The sequence below is a fragment of the Ptiloglossa arizonensis genome, chromosome 8, assembly GCF_051014685.1.
Source record: "Ptiloglossa arizonensis isolate GNS036 chromosome 8, iyPtiAriz1_principal, whole genome shotgun sequence".
In the NCBI taxonomy this organism is placed as follows: domain Eukaryota; kingdom Metazoa; phylum Arthropoda; class Insecta; order Hymenoptera; family Colletidae; genus Ptiloglossa; species Ptiloglossa arizonensis.
The window spans coordinates 19,262,954-19,286,379 of record NC_135055.1 but is presented as its reverse complement, the minus strand read 5'-3'; the positions used below and the strand labels follow the sequence as shown (position 1 = coordinate 19,286,379).

Here is a 23,426-nt window from a genome sequence, read left to right as displayed (position 1 = left end):
AACGATATATCTCGGCGTGGTCGTCGGTTAACGAATTAATTTCTGGGCCACCCCGATAACCGTGCACCGCACGAATTCTTCGCTCGTTGCCCATTATTCAAAATGCAATTTCCACCCAACGTGCAACCCGAACGATTTTCAACCCTAATAATGCACAAAATGTTGAGTTACCTTTTTCGTGAAAATCATCCTCGATAAAGACAATTATATATTTAGAAGGAAACTCACCGGTGAAAATTAAGAAACCTACAAATTGAAAGCACTTATCAACTTTACGAAATAAAATCTGGAAAATTCTCTTTCGAAACTTGAGCGACTCTTTCGAAACCATCGCTACGTCGTTACCCTGTTTACGATAATTCTCTCGGTTCGTAAAAACGATTACACGATTAAGAAAAAAACTTACCAGTGAAAATTAAAATTAAACAGAAATGTAGAACTTTACCAGGAACGCAAAATTTGCCAAATCTCTTCAAAAAACTCGTGTAATTCTTCTCAATTCGTTAGACACGATCTCGGTTGTCGGTAAATCGTACTATTGTTATCAAACGCGAGTCTCGCGTGTAGTAACGCATAGAACCGGAGTCACGCGTACGCGACTCGATCTCGATCGATCGATCGCTCGATTCTCGCGTTCGAGTTGCGCAATAGCTCGCTCGCGAGCAACGGAAGCGGATTTTTCAGATAGGACCCCGTTCTCGCGGGCGGTGAGCGCACCGTGGAGCACTAGCGAGCACGGAGGGCGTTTATTTCGAGAGAAGATTAAGAGACCGGTCCCGTACTACGGCCCTGTTCGGAACGGCCACCGCCGCGACTCGGTTATGCGGTTTTTAACGGTCGAACTATAAATACGCTCGAGTACGTACGTACCTACGTACGCGGACAAGCCGCTGGCTTTCGAGTTCTTGCTTTTCGACCATCCCGAAAAACCCATTACGGAATATTCACGCGTTAGGTGTCGCGTAACGTGTCTAGCGGGGCCGATTCCATCGCTATCGAAGTCTACAAAGAAATCGCGAAATGATCTCGATACGAACGCGTGACCAACGACACGCACCGCTCAATGCATCGGTGATTTTCTATAAGTTGCTACCCTGTGTGTCGCTCGAAACTCGTAAGCTCTTCGTAATTCAGCGATCGCTCTTAACCCATTTGCTTCATCGGAGAAATTCGCGGGGGATCGTTACGAGACGTGTCTCGATGAAAATAGCTGTCCACGAGGGACGCGTGTCGGCTCGTTTTCCAAAAAAGTCGTTTCCGACGCTCACGGAACGCTTAACCCATCCATTTGCATAATCGGTCTGTTCAGGCTACCGCGTTCAAACATCAGCGACGTTCAACCGACTGACCCGTATCACCGCGAGCGGTTCATCGTATGTGCGGTAACGAGCATCAAAATTATTTATGAAGTTTATTAACAATATACCGTTTGAAACGATCGATACACAATATTGTATAATAGGAAATAAAATTTGGAAAATTCTCTTTCGAAACTTGAACGATTCTTTCGAAACCATCGCTACATCGTTACCCTGTTTACGATCATTCTCTCGGTTCGTAGAAACGATTACACGATTATGAAAAAAACTTACCAGTGAAAGTTAAAATTGAAGAGAAATGTAAAACTGTACCAGGAACGCAAAATTTGACAAATCTCTTGAAAAAAAACTCGTGTAATTCTTCTCAATCCGTTAGACACGATCTCGGTTGTCGGTGACAGACAGAAATCGTGTATGTACTTGGATATTTTTCGAACGTTGAACGTTCAGTTGCAACGGTAATAGTAATGTTTACTCTTTACAATAATGTACACGATTCTCTCTCGCGATACGTGTACACTTTGTGGAAATATAAATGTCGTTCGGGGGAACGTTTATCGAATTGTACAAGTTTTTCACCGCGTCGGATCGATACGATTTAGTTCAACGTACGAGGGTCCATGGAACTCTTGAGAATAGAATTATGCGTCGAGGTTGTTCTGGTTGGCTTTGAATTGAAAAGTGAGAGACTCTCAGGGGATATTACGGTAGCATTGAGTACTTTATGTGCAAATACCGAATCGAATTTAATGCGTTGACGTTACGAAGTTAAAAAGTTCGTTAGCGATCGCACACGTGAGTAATCGTGCTCGGTTGTTGACACAGGATTTCTCGTACAGTTTGGGAGAGGGGTGAGACGGGGAGGGGGCAGTTTCGCGCAAAAATCTACGTTGGGCCTTCCCTATCGCATCGACTCGACGTTAATAACACGGATATTAAATATAAATCAACGTTACTTTTTAGATATAATTTTAATACGTTCCCGACTTTTTGCTCGAGGATTTCTTCGACGACGATAATTGTTGGAAAGTGGGGTTGTAACGTAAAACTGTAGCGTAATTCGATAACAGTTTTTTACGAGGCACGTAATTACGGCAAAGCGTAAAGCCTGACAGTAATCGACGTTTAAGTGCCGCGTACTTCTAGCAACTCGACAGGAAGGTAGTTCAACACTGAAAGATTCTATCCGCATAGTTTTCCCAGGAATATATGTATGCATATATTAGAGCAGAGGTTCCCAAAGTGTGGGTCGTGGCCCTTGTGTAGCTCGATTTAAATATTAAAATACACGAGTGATCTAAATATCCCTTCGAAGAGTCTTGCGTCGTATCCGATTAATGAATTTATGTATCGAGTATCTTACAAAAATTTGTAAGTAAGGTAATGGTTCGGTTAGATAGTTTTTACTCGACCTGTTCCTCTTTCCTCTTCAAAAACCCACGATTCGTGGGTAAACGATCTTTTGAAAACGAATCTCCCTTGGAAACTTTTAGAAACCCTGTGTTTCAATGTTTAGACACCGCAGCCCTTGGCGATTAGGTGAGTAAGACTTCCCGCGAACGTAGACTTTGGAACTGAAAGTAAGGACGTTAATGCGTAATGCTTCTGAAAGATAGCTGCTCGAGTCGAGTTATCGGTTGAGTAAATACGGTTATTACCGTGAAAAGAAGCCCGGTCTCATCGTGTACTGTTGAAATAATGGGAAAAAAATGTACGCCTTCTTTGCGAGCAAAAGGAAACATTTCTCGATAGAAGAAGAACTCGGTGCGAAAGCTATCGAAAAATACACCAACGTCTCTGCGAACCAGGTTGTCTTTTAATCGGTGAATCGAGGGCCTCGGTGGTTCTCTCGCTGGAGAATCGGTGGTTTAGTGTTACAAAACAAAGCCGGACAACCGAGCGCATTATCGTGCGTGTCGACACCGTGAGACTGGAGGTTTAGTTATGCACCCACGGGCGGTCCCCGGAGTCTTCAATTTTATTCCTTTTCCCCGTGTCACCCCTTCCATGTTTACGCTCAAATACTTGCCCAATTTCCGTACCCGGATACTTCTCGGTCCCCTCCGTATCTGAACGTAGTACGCGCGGTCAGAAAACGCACACTGGCGTCTCGTTTAAATATTTCTTTTTTTTTTTTTCTTTCTTCAAAGGTGTAAGAATGTTCCAGCGTAGAGCACCCTCGTTAATAGTTTTAGAGAATTTTCAGTAGTAGTAGTTGTTGTTCAGTATTTCCAGTAACAACAGTGGAGGATCCGCGTTAATAGTAGTAGAGTATCCTCGTTAATAGTTTTGGGGAATTTCCACTAGTAGTAGTAGTTGTAGAGTATTTTCAGTAACAGCAGTGGAGTATCCTCGCTAATAGTAGTAGAGCATCCCCGCTAATAGTAAGCGTGACTCAGAGTTGAGAGTGGGAAAGTGATTTCGACACGAGGTGTTCGTAGTGTATTTTCATTTGTATTTTAATCGCTTCTACGATAAATGTCTCTCGAAGTTCCCAAGTTTGCCACAGCTATTAGCGAGGGTGTTCCACTGCTCGAGCACGATCCAAATTTTTTCAAACTTTGCACTCATTTTCTTCATAATTTCTCTCAACCGCGTTCGCTACACGTAAATTTACGAGCGGGTCGAATTTCATCGTAATCGTCGAGGGTCACTCCCGCCGTTCCTCTCGTCGTTCGACTTTTAACGAGGTAACGGTTGACACGGGTAGAAGAAAGAAAGAAAGAATCGCGAACGGAACTCGGCGCCAAACGTACGCGGAGATCGTCGAAACAAACAAACGTACGAGAAACACGGTCTCTCTCGCGTGGAGTTCTCCCCGTTGTTCGTGAGCGGGAGAGCCGTTAACCCTCGCCGCGAGTTTCGAAGGAAAGGGAAAGAGGACGAGGATGGCCGTGAGTTTCCATTTATTTTCTCGTGGATTTAATCGCTTCCGTTGACCGACGTTTCCTGTCGCCGATGGCGCTTCACCGTGGCGCGCGGACACGCGCCCGATGAACACACGCTGCTCGCGACACACCGTCGTGTTCGTTCTCCGCTCCGTTTTGCTCGTTCCATTCATTCGCGCTATCGTCCTTTCATCGCGAGCCCGCGTAATCTTACGACGAGCCGTACTGCTTCTGCTGTTGCCGCTGGTCACCGTTAAAACTGGTTCGTGGAAAGAACCATCGCTAATTGCGCGTTCGCGTCTACGCGATGGCCACGCATCCGCGTTTCTTTCGCGTCTCGCACCGGAAGATGTCGTACGGTGGCGCGGTTTCGACGATTGCAACGCAAGTTGAAAAAGAAAAAAAAAATGAAGGAAAAAAAATGACGATCGTACGAACGAAACGGGGGTAACGACCGACCGCTTGTATTCGCAATCGAGTAACACACACCGTGCGCCGGGCCTCGTTGCGTGGACGGCTGCCAAGTTCTCCTCACGATTCTCGATTCCATCGCGAAGGGTCAACGATCGAACGCGTCGTGTTTCGTTGCAAAGGGTGGAGGCGTGTCGGAGTAGGACGATCGAGGACGAATGCTTTCACCCGCCCTTCGAAAAGACCTCCGAATACACTGTTATTTAGAAACCAGAGAAGGGAGAAGCATATCCGACACGGGAACGTCCGAAGTGACCCTCACCGATTTTGACGAAATTAACCAGACTCGTTGGTTCACGTGCACGACGATCGTAGCTGGAATTATAGCCACAGATGGTCGATTAGGAGAAAAGTAAGGGTAAGTGGTATACTCGAGTCGTACAATATTCTCGTTAGCGGTTGTACAGCAGTCTCGCTGATAGTACTAGAGCATTTCTGGTAACAGCAATAGAGCATCCTTGTTAATAGTAATAGGGCATCCTCGCTAATAGTTCTAGAGAATTTCCACTAGTAGTAGTAGTTGTAGAGTATTTCCAGTAACAGCATCCTCGCTAATAGTAGTAGAGTATCCTCGCTAAGAGTAAGTGTGACTTAGAAGCGAGATTTCAATACGAGTGTTCGTAGTGTATTTTCGTTTATATTTCAATTGTTCCTACGATGAATTTCCCTCGAAATTTACAAATTTGGTTGTACCCGTGCAGTACGTTGTTGTATACTTATGTATATTATGTATATTATATGTTATCAGTATTAGACGCGGTATTGGCAATTAGTTTCTCTTTTCGCTAAAGATAGCTCGACTATGTATAAAACTAAGCTAATCGTCTCGATGCCCTCGGCACGCGTCTCTATCGTCTTCGTCGCTCACGTCTTTGACGAGTCTCTCGCCTTGGCGCGTCTTTTCAACTCTCCTCTCTTATTACGTCTTTTAACCCATACACACTGTTACATACCGTGACATACCACACTTCCGAGTTGCACGACTTTTAACGAGGTAAGAAACGACCCGGTGAGACTAAACAAAATCGTCGACGCGGGGACGCGAGTTTCGAAGCTACGGGCAGGAAGTTTGCAGGGAAAAAAGAAAAGGTCGAGAGCGGATATCGTGATTCCTCGTCGCGTTTCCCACCGTCCCACCCTCTCGCGCTGTTGAGACGTCGCTTAGCGTCGGAGGGACATTTGAATACAATGTTACGGCGATTGTCGCTTCTTCCACGATGGAGACCGAGGGAGATCAACGGGGGTCTAGGTTAACGCTGGAGACTTCGACGAGCGGAAAACTTCAACGGTGAAACCTTAGGTAGGAAGGACTTTACACGAGATCCACGAATATCCCTTCTCGTCGCGGATATGAAATTTTGCATATCGTGAACCCGCGAGATCGTCGTCGAGACTCGTAAATCTTTTATAAAGTTTACGACGCTCGAAGTAAGAACGAGCGAAAGTGACTCTCGATGATCGAAATAAATTAATAACTTTATAACCACCAGGGAACCGATAAAAGAGAACAATATCTCCACGGTTGATTTTCGACGAGGTTCTTCGTTACGATCGGTTAATTTTCGTAAGTCAAAGCTGATCGATACGATGGAGAAAATTGCTATTCAACGCTCGTCGAACTTTCTAACCGTTCTATCGCCTAAATGACCGTATTGCGACTCGGAAAATATCGACGATCGACTGTAACCTTCGCATTGAACGCTTCGACTGGTTATCTCACCTAAACGAAACGACTGCGACACGATAGAAAAAAAAAAATGACCACTCGACAATGGCCTCGACATCGAACCTTCGATGTCGTTATCTCGACCGAATAACGAGACTGCAACTCGACGGAAAGAACGATCATCGTTCGACGATCGCGCGCGAATCGAACCTTCGAGTCGTTCTATCGTTTAAACGACACTCGACTCGATAAAAAAGAAAAAAAAAAAGAAACATTGTTACTCGACAGTTGCTCGCGCGTTCGACGCTTGTAAGTCGTTATCGCTTCTGAACGAAAATCGCCGGAAAAAATGGCCGGCTCGACAATAGCTTGGACATCGAACCTTCGAGTTGTTATCTCGCCTAAACGACGCAATTGCGACCCGATAGAAAAAATAACCGAGCGACGATGTCACGAGTATCGAAAATTTCGATCGTAATGCGTTCCTTGGTGTAACGCGATACTTGTTTAAATTTCGGTAAACTCGTCCGCGCCTGAATTTCAACGATCCATCCTCATCGTGGCCCTGCTGTTGCTCGATGTGTCTCGAGTTGAACGTAATTCGATGCTACGAACGAAGACAGTGAACAGACGCGTAAAGAGTGTAAGCGAGAAAGAACCGGTGAGCCGAGCAACGATGATCGAGCTCGAGCATTTCGAAGATACGCGGTTACGATGAATCATCCGATTAGAAACAATTTCAATTTCTATATTCTTTGCTTTTTCTTCGCGACAACGGTGCACGCGAATTGGCGAGATTCTCCCGATCGAAACGAGCCCAAACACGCCACCAATCGGAGAAACTTTATTGCATTCCATTATTTTCCATCTCTGTGGAATATAAATTTCTAATAGATAAAATTCGTCCGATTTACGCCGTGTTTGGACTCATTTCAATCGGGAGAGCCTCGCCGATCCAACGATACTGTTATTCCAAAGATACAACGAGAATAAATATTCTTCAATTTTTCCAATCGGATGATTCATCGCGCAGCTATTTCTTTCTCGCTTATTCTCGATGCACCAAGTGTATTCTCTCTCCACTCGAGATTTTCTTCCCGGAATAAAATCACTATGCAACAATTTCAACGCCGATTTAAATTCGAGCAGCGCTAATTATCGAATAATTATTGCGACTGTACCGAGCGTTCTCTCGATCGCGTCGATATCCGTTCAATTTGTCAGCGTGTTGTAAACTTTCGTCGAGAGGTTTCATTTTGGATCTTTTTCGTCTCGGAAGCATCGCTTGGACGTTGACTCGTTGTCTCGTCTAATCGACTGACGTGGTACGTTCGTTTCAATTACTTTTCCGTGGATTGACGCGATCTTGGAGCAGATCGATCGATCCACGACAGTTCGCGACAGTCTCTCGCGATTCTCACGACTGGTTAGGTCGCGATCGATCGAGCGAGTGCACGAGTCGAGGGATCGCGCGTGTCGCGCGTCCGAAACGAACTCGGCTCGATCGCGGATAAGCTGGCGTAAGCCGAGCAGCGATCAGACATTGCGACATACCGACTCACTCACTTCTTCTAGTTTAATGCTCCTCGGCCTCTAATTACGAGTAATGCTACACCGACCACTGCCAACGGACACATTTCTCATTGGCTATAATTTATGACCGTGCCCCGCTTTATATGTATCCGCGACCGGCTATGTAACGCTACCACGGGCAACGATGAAGTGTCTCGCAACGATGAGAAAGCTGCGCGACAGAAATTAGTCGGCTCGAAAAGCACGCGACTTCGCGCGATTCCAGCGCGGAAACTGTACGCGACTATAAATCGCGAAAGAACGCGGCAGAAATTTCGAAACAAGGAGGAAACTAAAGGGGAATCGACGTACATAGAGATTCGTTCTTTCTTCGAGGAGGAGGAGGAGGAGGAGGAGGAGAAGGAGGGTTTCTTTTCGCTCTGATTAACGACAGACGCAACAATAGGAGAACGAGAAATTGGTCGAGTTGGAAAAGCACGAGGGAAATTAATCGAGTTGGAAATAGATCTGTTTGGGTTGAAAAGGGGGAGAGAGAAATTAGTCGAGTTGAAAAAGGACGAGAGAAATTCGTGGAGTTGGAAAGGGTGAGAGAAATTAGTTTGGGTTGAAAAAAACAAAAGGGAAATTAGTCGCGTTGAAAAGGGTGAGAAAAATTAGTTTGGGTTGAAAAAAACAAGAGAGAAATTAGTCGAATTAGAAAAGGACGAGAGAAATTAGTTTAGGTTGAAAAAAAGAAGACAGAAATTAGTCGAGTTGGAAAAGGGCGAGAGAAATTAGTTTGGGTTGAAAAAAGGACGAAAAAAGCAAATTAGTCGAGTTGACAAGGGACGAGAGAAATTTGTTTGGGTTGAAGAAATCCTGGGCATGAGAAATTAGTCGTGTTGAAAAAAAACGGGAGCAATTCTCACAAAAAGTTTTCGTCCACGTTAGAGAAGTAGAATTTTGGAAAAATTCGTCCAAGACTTTTTTCCTCGTCGAATAAGAGATGTCACTTTCCCGAAAGACGATGCGAAAGTTGTTGAAAACAAGTCGAAACGTGTGAACGCGATAACGATCGAACTCACCTGAGCGTTGTTTCCATCTACTTTGGATATCGGAGCATCTTCGAAACGATTAGCGAGACAATCGACCGATTCGGATACGGATATTCGTAACGATCGTAAGTTCAATAAGATAACGATAATCGGTTAAAAAAATAAGACTGTCACGATACGAGAACATATCTATGTATATTGGAATATTTTTAAACCGAATATCGCGATGACATCGATCGTTTTAGAGACGGATTCAATATCTCGGATAAGTTCCAACAACTACAACGTTCGCACACTTGGACTTGGTTTTTCTATTATCGCGTACTGACATATTTTTAGTCCCCTGGGAGACGTTCTCGAGGCTCCTTCGTGAATTTTTCAATCTTCAACCGTGTGTGAAAAATGGCAAGGTTTCTCAACATCCTCGTTTCGACAAACAAGGAGGAACGAAACAGGGGTCGACGTACCCAAAGATTTGTTTCTTCTTTCCTCGAAGCGGCGAGCGTCATCTGGCAGGAGGATTCTTTTCGTCCCGTTTAGCGACAGACACTCGCCACGAGAAGGACGCGGAGACCTGCTCGTTCCTCGAGACGATCGGAGAGGAATCCTTTGTGCTGCTAGGAGAAAGGGAGACGAGAACAAGCGCTGAGGGCGAGCTACGGCCCTGAGCACCGGAAATACCCCCCTCCTCGCTCTTCGTGCCTGTCTATCCTACGTAACCCTCGCTTAATCGACAGTGTATCCACTCGATTCGATTTTTCCCTCTCGCGACCAGCCTTTATTGTTAAACCGAACGAACCGAGTTCACGTTTCGCGCGAAACTGTTCACGGTTCCTCGAACTTTGTCGCGATTGCTTCGAAGCCACGCTCGAAAGTAAAAGCTTCGTCGATCGATTACACCGTTACCACGAGTGTATCCAAAAGTAATCGTCTCGTGAAGAAAGCTTCACGGAGGAACATTTTATTCCACGTTTTCGACTCGATGTTCAACGAAGGTATCCAAAAGTAATCGTCTCGAAAAGAAAGCTCCACGAAGGAACATTCCACGTTTTCGACTCGATGTTCAACGAGGTAGCCAAACAATTCTACACGGTCTTTATAAAAGATTGTCTACTCTCAAAGGAAGCGTATTCTTCAATTAATTTTAAAACAACTTTCGTAAATTATCGACAACATTCGAAGGAAGTATATTTTGGAAGTAATGATCCAATTACCCCGACAAACGTGATTCGATCTTGGTAAATGATCGCTCGCGTTCGGAGAGAAGTACACGGACGATTTTCGTGGAGATTTCCCTTTCAGGCATTCCAGGGAGGATGTAGTCCCCGGATGCAATTAGGTTTGCAAACCTCGAGCGGCGTTGCAACGGTTTAAACCTCGCGCGAACGTTTCTATCGAAATTCTGAACGAGTGGAGAATCGGTGGTCTTCCCACGGGTTTGCGGCGGCGTAATCGTTCTGGCGTGTCAAGATTCGAGAGTCCAAGGCTTCGTCGTCCTGCGCCGCTTCCAGGCCGTCCTCTAACCGTTGCAAAAAAAAGCAGAACACAGGAAGAACGGGCCAAGGATCACGAACAGCGGCGGCGACCGTTCGATACGGTCTTCTCGCAAATGTTCAAACTGTGTCCAATTTCTTTCGAAACTTTCTCACACCGCGTACTCACCGGTAGAAGAAAGCGTGGATCGGACGAAATGCTCGAAAGAGTCCTCTGGATGGCAAGAGCGAGCACCGATGTGCTCTCGAGACGTTCGATTTTCAAAAAAAATCTATTTCTCATCTTGGTACACTGTCACCGTGTTCGGTAATATAAATTACCTTCGAAAGTTACTTCTTTCTCTCGTCGTGGCCAGTAACGAACCTTGACGAATATTTTTCTCCGAGCAGCAATTCTCCAAGTACGTTGATCCACTTAACGCACCGCGGATAATTCCCTCTACCCGATGTCCACACCGATCCGTATTCGTCACCATCCAGATGCGTATCTCGACGACGAACAACCTCTCGAAAACTATCTCGAAAGCTCCGTATCCTCTTCTCGGCTCACCGTAGATAATTCCCTCTGTTATTATCCGCGTCTAATCGCGGTTCGACCGCGGATATTTTTTTCTCCCCTCCCGAGTGCAGCAAAGCAGGTTTCTCCTCTAGCCACCGATCCGGAATTCCGTGGTCCTTCGCGGTTTACCTCGTCCCGATGATTCGTTTTCTTTTCGATCGGTCGTTACGTCGAGTTCTCTTCGAGGAAAACTGGCCGCCACGCGTCGCGAAACTCGCGCCGGGGAGGCCCACCGCTCGTGAGAAATCTTCCGCGCGGCGAACCAGCGCGAAATATCGCGGAAAAACGGAGAAAGAGGATCCGACGCCGACGCCGCGGCGGCGGCGGCGGCGGCGGTGGCGTGTCCGAGGATGCGTTACGCAAGGAAAACGACTTGTTCTGTTCGTAGGCGTTCCGGTGGCGGGCCAGCCGCTTCGTTATCGGCTCGTAGCGATCTTCCTGAGCACCGCTGGAACGACGAAAGGTTCGACGTAACGATTCGTGTCCGGTGCCCCGATGCAATAAAGATCGCATAACATCGCCCGTTTCGTGCAATTTGTAGCGTCGGCGCGCTCTTTCGGAATCTGACCGCTCCGACTTCCTGCTGCGCACAAATTCGTAACGCCAACCTGCCAATTTCCTAGTTTCTACGGGTACGCGATCGTCCACCGAAATCGATCGCGAACTTTTACCGCAACGATCTCTCGCGTTTCGACGTTTCCATCGTTGCTTGCATTCCAACGGGGAACCGAGGCGTTGCGCCATTCTACTCGAAAGCATCGAAATATCTTCTTCTTCTTCTTTTTACGCAACGATCGTTCGAACCCTTAAAAACGAAACGACGAAGAAACCGTGGTGTAAATGAGTAATAGGTTTGCTCGATCAGTTTGGTCGTTACACGAGAAACGAAGCTATTTCGGTTTCATTTTTCCAAAGACGGTATCACTGTTCGATGAACGCGCGAGAAGATTTTGCGTAGATTCTTCGACTCGCGTGTTTACAGTTGTTCGAAGTCGAAGTGTAATAGTATTTTTTTTTTACAACGGAGAAATCGACAAAAGTTATCGAACAAGACAGTACGTTACGCCCGAAGCGGTAACTCGAACACCGGTGAAACTAATATTATCAATCGGAGGGTATAAAAATAGGTGGACAAGAAAATATCGATGATCCTTTTTGCGGTTCGAGTGTATAAAAATAACACGGAGAAGAAATTGTGGCAATAAAAAGGACACGACGCTTTGAACGACAACTCGAGTAACATTGAACTCTACTTACATCGTACTCTTACTCGTATGTGCAATAAAATTTTAATTCGGGGAGGTACTCGACACTCGTGGGTACCTTTGAAAGTATTGAATTGTTCGGAAAACCATTACGTTTTTTTTTTTTTTTTTTTTTGTGAAAATGAAACACGATTTTTCTAGAGTGTCGAAACATTTTATTAAATTATATATTCTCCATTTTGGAAAACGAAATCACTTTCAGAACAACCGAATAATATACAGCAGGACCAATGGCAAGAATAAAACGTCCGATGGGATAACCACCATTTCAATTTTCTCGATCACCGTGTGCCCCATCGCACGAGTTTCGTTTCTTACGCGTTTTCTTTTTTCATTCGTAGCGAAATTTCGTTCGAACGATGACAAAGTTTCGCAAAGGTGTACCCTCTGGTCGTCGAACTGGCGCGAACTCTCAACGAATCCAACGAGCTGCACCTTGACGTACATCGTGCAGACATTTTGCCAGGTTTTCTTCCGGCCGTGCAGAAACTCCCCTGCTGTCGTTAAGACGAACCTGCTTTTCAATGAAGCGGCAATACGGCTGCTTTCTTACGGCCAATTCTGGCCGAGATTACGATCGGGAATCACGAGGCCAAACAAACACCGAGTCACGGTTGCTCGGTATTAATCGCGAGATAAGCGAGCCAGATAAACCGAGTCGTTCTGGAATCGATCGAGCGAGAGAACGTCGTTCATTCATATTTCCTCGGTGAACGACGATTTCCACGAAATCGGTGAAAGTGGGAAAGACAATTGTCGTTAACGCAACGACGCGACTTAGGAAAGTTTCGAATCGTTCGCGTTTCATCGACTTTCGATTCGACTTTCGAGCGATCTGTTACCGAGCGCATCTTCCAACTACTCTTCTTTCGACTTCTTCTCAGTCTTTCACAACTCCGAAGTGTTCTCGAAAATCGTCTTCGTTATTTGATAATCGTCGTTGAACTGTTTCGTATTACAAATTTTTGTCCAAGCTCCAATTATCGATCTCTATCCTGCAAGTTTACCGCAACTCGCTACTTAGTTTCCGTGTACGATTCAATTCGATCCTCGCGAAGATACCACAATCGTGGATACCGATCGTTCGATTCGAAATTGCACGTTCGGATAAAATATTTACAATCCGCGCGCTTGAAATAATTATACACCGATCGTTATCCTCTCCTGTTGTTTTTCTTGCCCGATCGATCCAGGAACGACGAATCTACCAAGCGCGTTAAACGATCCACGGTGGTACCTGAGAACCGGTGCTTCGAAGTTACAACGATTCTCGAAAGAGCTTGCAAAAACTCTGATACTCGTAAACTTTTAAATGACATTACTCTCGTTGGCTATGGTATGAGAATTGAAATAGTGTATTTCAACTTTTTACGATTCGAGCAAACTCAGACATCGTTATACGTAGAAAACCGACGTGAGGTTTAACGCGTCGGGAATTGTAAGGTAAAAAGTTGAAGTATTCGATAATTTTATGAATATTGATAAAATATCGATAAACGAATATTAATTTGAAGTATTTGTATTCTTGATAATATTAGTAACGAGGATAATGCCACTTAGAAGTCGACGAGTACTAGAGTTCGTGTCTTGTGAGTGCTTTGGAGAATCGTAACTTCTCCAGGGAGCAACGTCGAGAATTGTAACGTAAAAAGTTGAAATATTAATGTTTTATTAATATTGATAAAATATCGATAAACGAATATTAATTTTAAGTATTCGTACTCTTGGTAATATTACCAACGAGGATAATGTCACTTAGATAGTTGCCGAGTACTAGAGTTCGTGTCTTGTGAGTACTTTGGAAAATCGTAACTTCTCCAGGGAGCAACGTCGAGAATTGTAACGTAAAAAGTTGAAATATTAATGTTTTATTAATATTGATAAAATATCGATAAACGAATATTAGTTTTAAGTATTCGTACTCTTGGTAATATTATTAACGAGGATAATGCTACTCAGATCGTTGACGAGTACTAGAGTTCGTGTCTTGTGAGTGGTTTGGAGAATCGTAGTAACTTCTTTAGGGAGCAACGTGGCGTTTAACGCGTTAAGTATAGAAAACTGGCGTTGCGTTTAACGCGCTAACGAGGAACAGCCGCCTACGAATTCGTTGGACTCGTTTCGCGAGTCGAGCTCGAAAACGGCGTTCCCATTCGTGGCTCCCAGATCCCGTGGAAACGGTTCATTTAATACGAGCGTAACTTTTGCGCCGAGGCGACAGTCGTACGCTTCGGTGCAGATGCGCAATTGCATCAGAGGATTCGTCGTGACTCGAGCGCGTCTACACCGTTGCCTCTTATCCATCTACCGACAGTGAAAGCTTCCACGCAAACTCCGCCGTGTACGTGCCTCGCTTAATACCACGAGATTCTCACCCCGAATCTGATTAGGGTTTTTTCTTTTTCTTCTTTTTTAGAAACGGACGCGAGAATTTCCGTAAACGGTCTACGGACCGAGTCTACCTTCTCCGCGATAATTTTATTTTTGTCGGTATTCAACGTCGCGTTCGCATCTCGGTCGTTAGCAGTGGGAAAACACGGTAGAGAAAAAGGTGGTAACTCGGCTCCTTGAATTTTATACTTACACGCGGATCGATAATTGAAACTGGTTTAAATTTTAAAAAAATGGATAAATTTTTCCTTTTACAATAGTGAGATTTTCTCGTGAAATTTTTCTACTATATTTCTGAACGGTAATTGAATAAAAAAAAGTGGATGAAGTACCTCTCGGGAGACTTGCGTTGTAAATAAAAAATACATCGGGTACCCTTCCGCGCTGTATGCGCGTTAATTGTAAAATTGGATCGCCTTCTTTCTTTTAGAGTCTATTGTTGCGCCGGCCACTCCCCACCCCTTCAATTTTCTCATTTCTATTCCTATTATTGCGTATCGTGTGCGTGCAATAAAGTCGTATTATTATTATTACAATCGAGGACCGGCGGATGTCGAGGCCGAGATATCGTGAAAAACGCGACACAGACGGCTGAGTACAATGCGACTCCGTTTCGAGCGTGGCAGTCTGGTGCGTGCAGGTGTAGCTTCGACTGAAAGGAGTAGCCGAATTGTAACAAAGGAGACGCACGACTATTCACGGAGTCGATGCGCCACGAACAACGAGAGACCAGAAAGGAGAGGAGAGGAGAGGAGAGGAGAGGAGTGGAGTGAAGTGGAGAGGAGAGTTTTTCCCTTTTCGAGGCTTCCAACGTTGGTTGCTTCGCTCTTTCGTTTCGCAGACAGGAAAGGAGGGTTCCATTCGTCCCGGGTAATGTCTAATTCCATTCGACTCGGAACTACGGATGCCGATGTTGAACCGATTTTTCAAAGCATCGATACTTTTGCAACGGTGGATCGATCTTTCGTCGACCAATTTCCTCACGAATCGAATTCTCTAATATGAAATTTGATCTATTCGAAAAGCAGATGTATAATTTTATCTGTTTTAAAGAAACTTTGACAGTACGTGCAAATAAGAACAATTAAACGTACCGATCTTTCGTCGATCAATTTTGTCACGAATTGCATTCTGCAATACGAAATTGGAGACACATAATTTTCTCTCTTTTAAAGAAACTTTGACAGTACGTTCAAATAAAACGAATTAAATATAGTGATCTTTCGTCCACCATTTTTGTCACGCATCGAATTCTCCAATACGAAATTGGAGACACATCATTTTCTCTCTTTTAAAGAAACTTTGACAGTACGTTCAAATAAGACCAGTTAAACATACCGATCTTTCGTCGACCATTTTCGTCACGAACCGAATTCTCCGATACGAAATTTGATCTATTCGAAAAGCAGACGCATAATATTCTCTCTTTTAAAGAAACTTTGACAATACGCGCAAACAAAGCGAGCTAGACATACCGATCTTTCGCCGATATTTTTCAACGAGAATCGACATCCCTACTCGGAACGGTTACTTCGAATGCGCGTCGTGTCTATCGCGACTCGACGCATATAGAAACACAGCTCCGGGCGTTTGACCGTTCGATCGTGTTCAAGGATCGATCGACGCGCGACGAAACTTTCTCAAGTTCGAGCTGGATCGCGCGCTCGCGCTCGCGCGAGGATCGATAGAACACGTTGGTTATCGGGTAGCGTGGGACGGTACCGGTGGATATAATCGAATCCTGGTACGACGAGAGACTCCGGTCGCGTAACCTGCGGATACGAGAACGTGCACGAGAACGCGAGCGAACCGATACGGAAAGGTTGAGAAAGAGCGCACCGTGACCCAGAAAATCCAAGCGGGTCGCGGAGAAGAAACAGGTCGTTTCGTCGTCGTCGTTACTACGACTTCGGTATCGAGACCCACGAGGATTGGAATCGGCTCGACGTAAAACCTCGGTAACATCGATGGTTTCGTCGTGAATCTTTCTTTGTCGCGCCGCGCGCGACATAAAAGTTTATCGAAAATATCGAGCAACGATCGTGCATTTAACGGGTCACAATAACAGTGAAAATTTCCCGCAAAACGGTGTAGAGGTTCACGAAGATAACGGTAATTCTGTGCAAAGAATGGAGCAAGAAAATTCTCGAATATCTGGAAGTACACGATAAAAGTGACTTTCGACCGAGTAAAGTTTAGTAAAAGTATGGGGCAATATTTAATTAGTACAGAGACCGAGAGAGTAGTTTTATAGCGAAACGAGAGTTTGAAGAGAATTTTTAAATATCCGAAGGTACTCGATAAGAGTGACTCTCGCACGAGTAAAACCGATGAAAAGTATCGAGGATTCGTTAAACGAGCCACGCGGATAACGGTAATTCTGTGCAAAGAATGAGCAGGAAAATGCTCGAATATCTGGAAGTACACGATAAAAGTGACTTTCGTTCGAGTAAAGTTTATTAAACGTATGGGGCAATATTTAATTCGACAATGTAGAGACCGAGAGAGTAGTTTCGTAGCGGAACGAGAAGTTTGAAGAGAATTTTTAAATATCCGAAGGTACGCGATAAGAGTGACTCTCGCCCGAGTAAAACCGATGAGAAGTATCGAGTATCCGTTAAACGGGCCACGCGGATAAGGTTAATTCCGTGGAAAGCGGAATCGGAGTTTCGGGAAACCCTTGAAACCGGAAAATACGTTACAAAGGGATTCTCGATGCGTGAACAAGTTGCGAAAGTTTCATCGCGCCCGTATATCGTTACTTTCACATTTAATTCGTAATTGCTTTTAGTATTAAATCGAGCCCCCCCTTTAGTTTCTCCGGAAGCACCATCGCGTTTATACCTAAACCCACGGTATTTAAATCATCGTTACGCCGAGTTCCCGCGTTCGATTCTACGAAATCAACGATACGTAAACTCTGCACAGAAAGGGCTCTCTTCCTCGTCTTCTTGAACACCTCGTTCAATTTACTTATCGTAATTGTATCCGTAAAAGGAACCACGGGGAGCCGAGATTATCAATGAAACCCGAGCTGAAAGTTTTTGCGCGGAAAGCTCGAAGCGTACGAGAAACGATTGAAAAAAAAAGAAAAATTCAATCTAAATACCATCCATTTGCTTTCCACGGTAGGATTATGGTCTCGTAAACCTAGATGAGGTAAGCCAAACGTCATTAGCAACATTCTGAAAGTACACGAACGTTTGAAATCGACTTTGCACCCGTGTATCCCGAAGCGGCGTATCGCTCGTCGGGACTGGCTCGCTCGCTCGCTCGTTCGTTCTCGCGCGAGTAAACGAATCTCCGTGCAAAACGCGATTTGATTCGTACGCGAGTCGCTTTACCCAATAATCTCCACGCTCGGATGAAAACGTTCCACCATTGTCAACGACGATATAAATAATCGGATCAACGAGCCACTCTGCTCGTTCCTTTTTGTCCCTCGCAATTTCCTCTCTTTGTCCCGATAGATGTGTCTCACCGATTACGTTACGACACCAACGAAACCGTTTCATCGAGCGTGCTCGTGACGTCACCCGTTTACGCCGATTACTCATCGTCGTTCGTTTCGTCATCGAACGACCAGGGACCATTCGTTCGGTTCTACCGCGATCGAAACCCTCGGGAGTGCGACTGTTTAATATCGCGTTGTACCTGCGCGAAACATCCGACCGGAAGTTCGCAGGAAGTGCACGACGGTGGACACCAGCCGGTGAGAATCGTCCGTACCCGGTACATAAGGCCCAAAAAAGAAAAAAAAAAGAAGCGTCCCACCGCAAACGCGCCGATCGACCAACCGCATTCTATCAATCGGAAGTCGAGTCGCGCCTACACATTTGTGGTAGTACGGACAAGTTTTTTCGTAGCTGGTAGATGGGTATTCCGCGCGGATGCGTTCGATCTTAAGTCGAGATTCCTAACTTTAAACCTTCCCTTCGAATTTACCCGGTGGAGTCTCTACGGGCAGAAATGTCACGAATTTTAGGAACTTGGAATTTTAACTTCCGAAATTCATTAGAACGGTACACGATAATTTCGATATCACTTGTACATCGAACAATGTATAACAATTGCGTAAAAATAATGCAGGAATGATTTATCGAGTGTACATCGAGAACGATGTCACGAAAGTATCAACGTGGAACAAGCGTAGACGAGTTCCGTGCACTGGTAAGATACGAATGGTTAAACGAGACGGAAGAATTGTTCGAGAAATCGAAAAATTTGAAGTGTAAATAAAAATAAGTAGATTGAAAAAAAAAATGATAGACGAGACTGCCTCAAGACGCGACAGAATCTCGAGTGCATCCGCGGAGGCACTCGTATCGCGTTTGCGTGTGCACGGGCGATTCCGTGCGCGCGCGCGCGTATTCGCGCGTACACACATCGCAGGAGAACGCATACGGAAAAAGAGGAGGAGTATCTTGTCGGTGAAGGCGAACGCTGAGAGTGTCGGAGGCAAAGTCGCGCGGACGAAGTCGACGACGACGACGACGAGGACGAGGACGAGTACGGGGAAAGGAGTCCGAGGCAGCGCGGAGGAAGAGGAGGGTCCGAGAGATGCCGTTATTCCGGAGAGTCACTCGGGGCAAACCTAACCCAACCGAGAAGAAACGAGGATGACGAGAAAAGAGAGGGCTGGATTCCTCTTATTATTATTCTCCTTTCCACGGAGGGCGAACACCCGAATGCTACTGACCTAATACGGACGGTTCTCTTGTTCGCGACCTGCACTCGGGACGTTCCGCTCGACGTGTACGAGACAGAGTGAGAGACAGAGTGAGTGTGTGTGTGTGTGTGTGTGTGAGAGAGAGAGAGACCGGCTCACCGACCGCGCGATAAACGTCTCTCGGAGGCGGTTTCGCGAAAAGAAACGCGGGCGCGTGGGCTAGAAACTTGCCATCGAGGTTTTGCGGGGCGACAGTTTAGTCGAGGAGCGGTCGAGCAGGTATGCGGGCTCCTATACGGGCCCATGGCTTTTTATCGGCACGACTAAACTGTCCAGCGACGGAAAGTGAGCTTGCAAGAAACGCGGGGATATATGGGAACGCGTGTACACGCTCGACGTTGCTTCGTCTAGGCGTCGACCGTGCCTCGACGATGTCTTGATGTCTCGATGATGCCCCCGCTGGGTCTCGACCGTGTCTCTAGTGTGTCTTGATGACTATGCCTGTGTTTCGACTATGCCTCGACTATGCTCCGCTGCGACTAGACTTTGACGACGCTTTGCTACGTGTGGAATGTATCTTGACGATGCTTCGACCGTGTCTAGACTATGCATTGACGATGCTTTGAGTGTGTCTAGACTATTCCTGGAGTATGCATTGACTATGCCTCGACTGTGCTTTGCTACGACTGGACTTTAACGACATTTTGCTATGTGTGGAATATATCTTGACGATGCTTCGACTGTGTCTAGACTATGCCTTGACGATGCTTTGACATTGTCTAGACTATGCCCCAATGACACTTTGCTACGTTTGGACTATGCCTTGACGATATTTTGACTATGTCTATGCCTTGATGCTTTAACCATGTCTAGACTATGCCTTGTCAATGCTTTGACTATATTTTGACTATATCTAAACTATGCCTTGTCATTGCTGTGACCATGTTTTGACAATGTCTAGACTACGCTTTGTCAATGCCTTGACTACATTTTGACTATGTTTCGACTATACGTGGACAATACCTTGTCAATGCTTTGACCACGTTTCGACCACGTCTAGACGTCTACCCCAATTTTCCGATAGCCTCGTCCATTGAACCGCCAAATGGAGATTTCGTTCGGTGGCACGCGGCACCGTAAAAGCGCAAGTCGAACGCGTTTCCACTGTTACTTTCGTAACGAGCGAGAAACGCGACCGAACCGTCCCTGGAAACGATCGCGAAACACGACCATTTACGAAAGACGAAGAAAGATCCCCCGTTGAAAGACTCGCAAATAACGAACAGATGTCTCGGCGACTCGACGTCGCGCTCCTCCCGTTCGCCAGACCCTTTCTCTTCCTGAGGATACCGGGAAAATTACCTCCCACTCTTTCATTGAAATTTCTTCGTTCGTAGAAACGCGATTCACGCCCATTTGCACGCCGCGCGACCATTCTCTATAACCAAAACGATTCCCATCGAACCGCGGTCATCGCGACGACAACTACCTACCGCCTGGGAAAACCTTCGAGAACGATCACGAACGAGCATCCGTTCCCTCGTTTCGTTGGGTCGTACGATCGCAGGTAATTTACACGCGAAGAGTCCTAGCGTTCCTTCGATCGGCCCCGAGAAACGACCATCGAAGAAATTTTCATTACCCACCCGGTAGAAAACATCGGCGCGACTAATTACGACGGTGACCGTCGAAAACGTTATCGACTTACAGGATCTTCGACGAGCGATCGAACGATAGGCAGAAATTTCTATCGCGGAAGACCCACCGATGATAAATAAATAACTTTTCGTCCCGTTGTTCGCAGAGTGAAAAATTATAATTTAAATCTCTTGTGAGCAGATTCATCGTCGATAGAATCTTTCTCGTTTGTACGGTGCAAATTTTCGCTCGCTTTTGCGTGCACGGTTTTCCGAATAATCGGGTTCAAGCGTATCGAGAAGTCGATCGTTCGAGCTTTGATCGTGTTTCGGGAGATCTGTCGCGAGTTTGCACGCACGGTTTTCCGAACAATCGGGTTCAAGCGTATCGAGAAGTCGATCGTTCGAGCTTTGAAGATCTCCGTGTTTCTACATCTGTCGCGTGTTTGCGCGCACGGTTTTCCGAACAATCGGGTTCAAGCGTGTCGAGAAGTCGATCGTTCGATCTTTGACCGTGTTTCGGGCGATCTGTCGCTATTTGTAGCCGTGGTTCGCGTCCCGCGAAACCGGTCGATCGGATTTCGCGCCGAGGCTTCGGAATTAGTCGCGCGTGCACGCGACTTATGGTCCCGTGGAATCTTTCACGGTGCGGGAACGTTCCCGGCAAGAGGTCTCGTACGCCATGTGACGTTCGCGCCGTTGATAACTTTACTCGCGGTTGAACGTCGCGCATCCACGGTGGATGATGTTTTTACAGTTAGCCCACACGCTGCGCCGTAACAGTATATTCGCCGATTCTTACCAACGAGACACGTTCGAGCCGGCTAGGACAGAGTCAACGTAATCGGGTACACACGGTAATCCCGTTGTCGCAGGGTATGCAACCGAACAGACAAACCTAGGGACATTCTACCTACCATTTCCATCCGGGCGATGGAATACGCGCAGGCTCCGTTCGGTGAGTGCACGCTCCAACGGCCTTGAGGAATCCTTGACTCTCTCGAGGAAAAATCCTTTTTCGGTGAAAGGGTGTTGTGTTATCTCGACTAAAGTATCTCGCGAGCGAATGGCGATAGAAACAAATGTTACGCGAACGGTTTGTCGGTATCGAGTGTGGAACGATTATTCGTAACTTACGATGTCACTCGTAGGAAATTAATTTTCGAAGTGAGAGCATCTCCCGAGCGAATTATATAATAGAAAAATACTCCGCGAATGGTTTTTGGTACCGAGTGTGGAACGATTATTGGTAACGTACGATGTCACCCGTAGGAAATTAATTTTCGAAGTGAGCGCATCTCACGAGCGAATTATAGAATAGAAAGATACTCCGCGAATGGTGTTCGGTACCGAGGGTGGAAAAATTATTTGCATAATGTCCCCCGTGGGAAATTAATTTTCGAAGAACAACGACTGGGACGTCTCACACGTACGTGACAATGCGAAGAAATTTTCCACGACTGTTGTTTATAATTGTAGCTATGATAATTGGATACGATCGAAACGTTCTCTCTCGTTGTACGAGAAAGTTTGAAACACGAGTTTCGATACGTTCGTGGTACTTTTCGCGCCAAAGTTTTCAACGTTGTGAACTTTTTCAAATTATTTTCCTCCGTAGACGGTTTCTCGTTTGTGGAGAGAGAAAGAAAAAAAGAAAAAAAAAGAAAGGTTTCTTTCAATTTCAGTTCGTCCCCCGATCGCGGATTCCTTTCTCGTAAATGCGAAAGCCGCGTCTCGAAATCTACCCTCCGGATTATAATACGCACCCCACAGCGTTTTTCACCCTACCATCTGCGATACATCGACGCATTCTTCGCGACTCGTTGTCTTCTTCCTAGGTGAGATATACGGGAGAACGCGGGCTCGTATTGCGCGCCCTTTGTGTACAGCCCATTCACGCATAAACAATGCAACGGCAAAGAGCACAGAACGCGGTATGCCACCTACTGCGGTCTGCCGATGCGCAATCCCGCTACGAAGAAAATGGATAACTCGACCATCGTGCCAATGGGATCAAAAATACTCCGTTTTTGTTCTCGATCGCGCTGATAATTTATCGCGCGAATTAAAAGAAGTACCATCGACTGGAAGAATATTCTGTAAACTCGGAACGGAGTCAACTAGTGTCTTTAACTTTAAATAGAACACAGAAGAAAATGGATAACTCGACCATCGTGCCAATGGGATCAAAAATAATCCTCCGTTTCTGTTCTCGATTGCGCGAATTAAAAAAGTACCATCGACTGGAAGAATATTTTGTAAACTCGAGACCGAGTCAACGAACGTTTTTAACTTTTGAATAGACACGCAAGGGTCTGGTAGATCTCCACATGGATTACTTAAATTTTTAAAAGAACCATCGAATAGAAAAATATTCTCAAAGTCCTTCGATTCTCGATTAGGTGCGCCGAGATCTAGTAGACATCCACCGGAACACAGATCGGCTATATTTAACTGCGCAAAAGCAATAAAAATCGAAAGATACCATCGCGAGAATGTCC

General features: G+C 45.6%; 2 protein-coding genes across 4 annotated transcripts in view; one reads left to right on the top strand and one right to left on the bottom strand.

Moving 5' to 3' along the window:
- LOC143149907 (signal-induced proliferation-associated 1-like protein 2) overlaps nucleotides 1–23,426 on the bottom strand; it is a 75,271-nt gene that overhangs the window by 42,970 nt on the left and 8,875 nt on the right. The window lies entirely within an intron of this gene.
- LOC143150453 (uncharacterized) overlaps nucleotides 1–23,426 on the top strand; it is a 31,312-nt gene that overhangs the window by 4,355 nt on the left and 3,531 nt on the right. Inside the window, exon 2 of one of the 2 annotated variants that reach the window (XM_076318728.1) lies at nucleotides 15,161–15,687. The exons of the other annotated variant lie outside the window; for it this stretch is intronic. Coding sequence (XP_076174843.1) covers nucleotides 15,220–15,624 — 405 coding nt within the window. The 5' untranslated portion in view covers nucleotides 15,161–15,219 and the 3' untranslated portion in view covers nucleotides 15,625–15,687. Of the gene's footprint in view, nucleotides 1–15,160; nucleotides 15,688–23,426 lie in introns of those variants that run through there. 2 annotated transcript variants of the gene reach the window in all.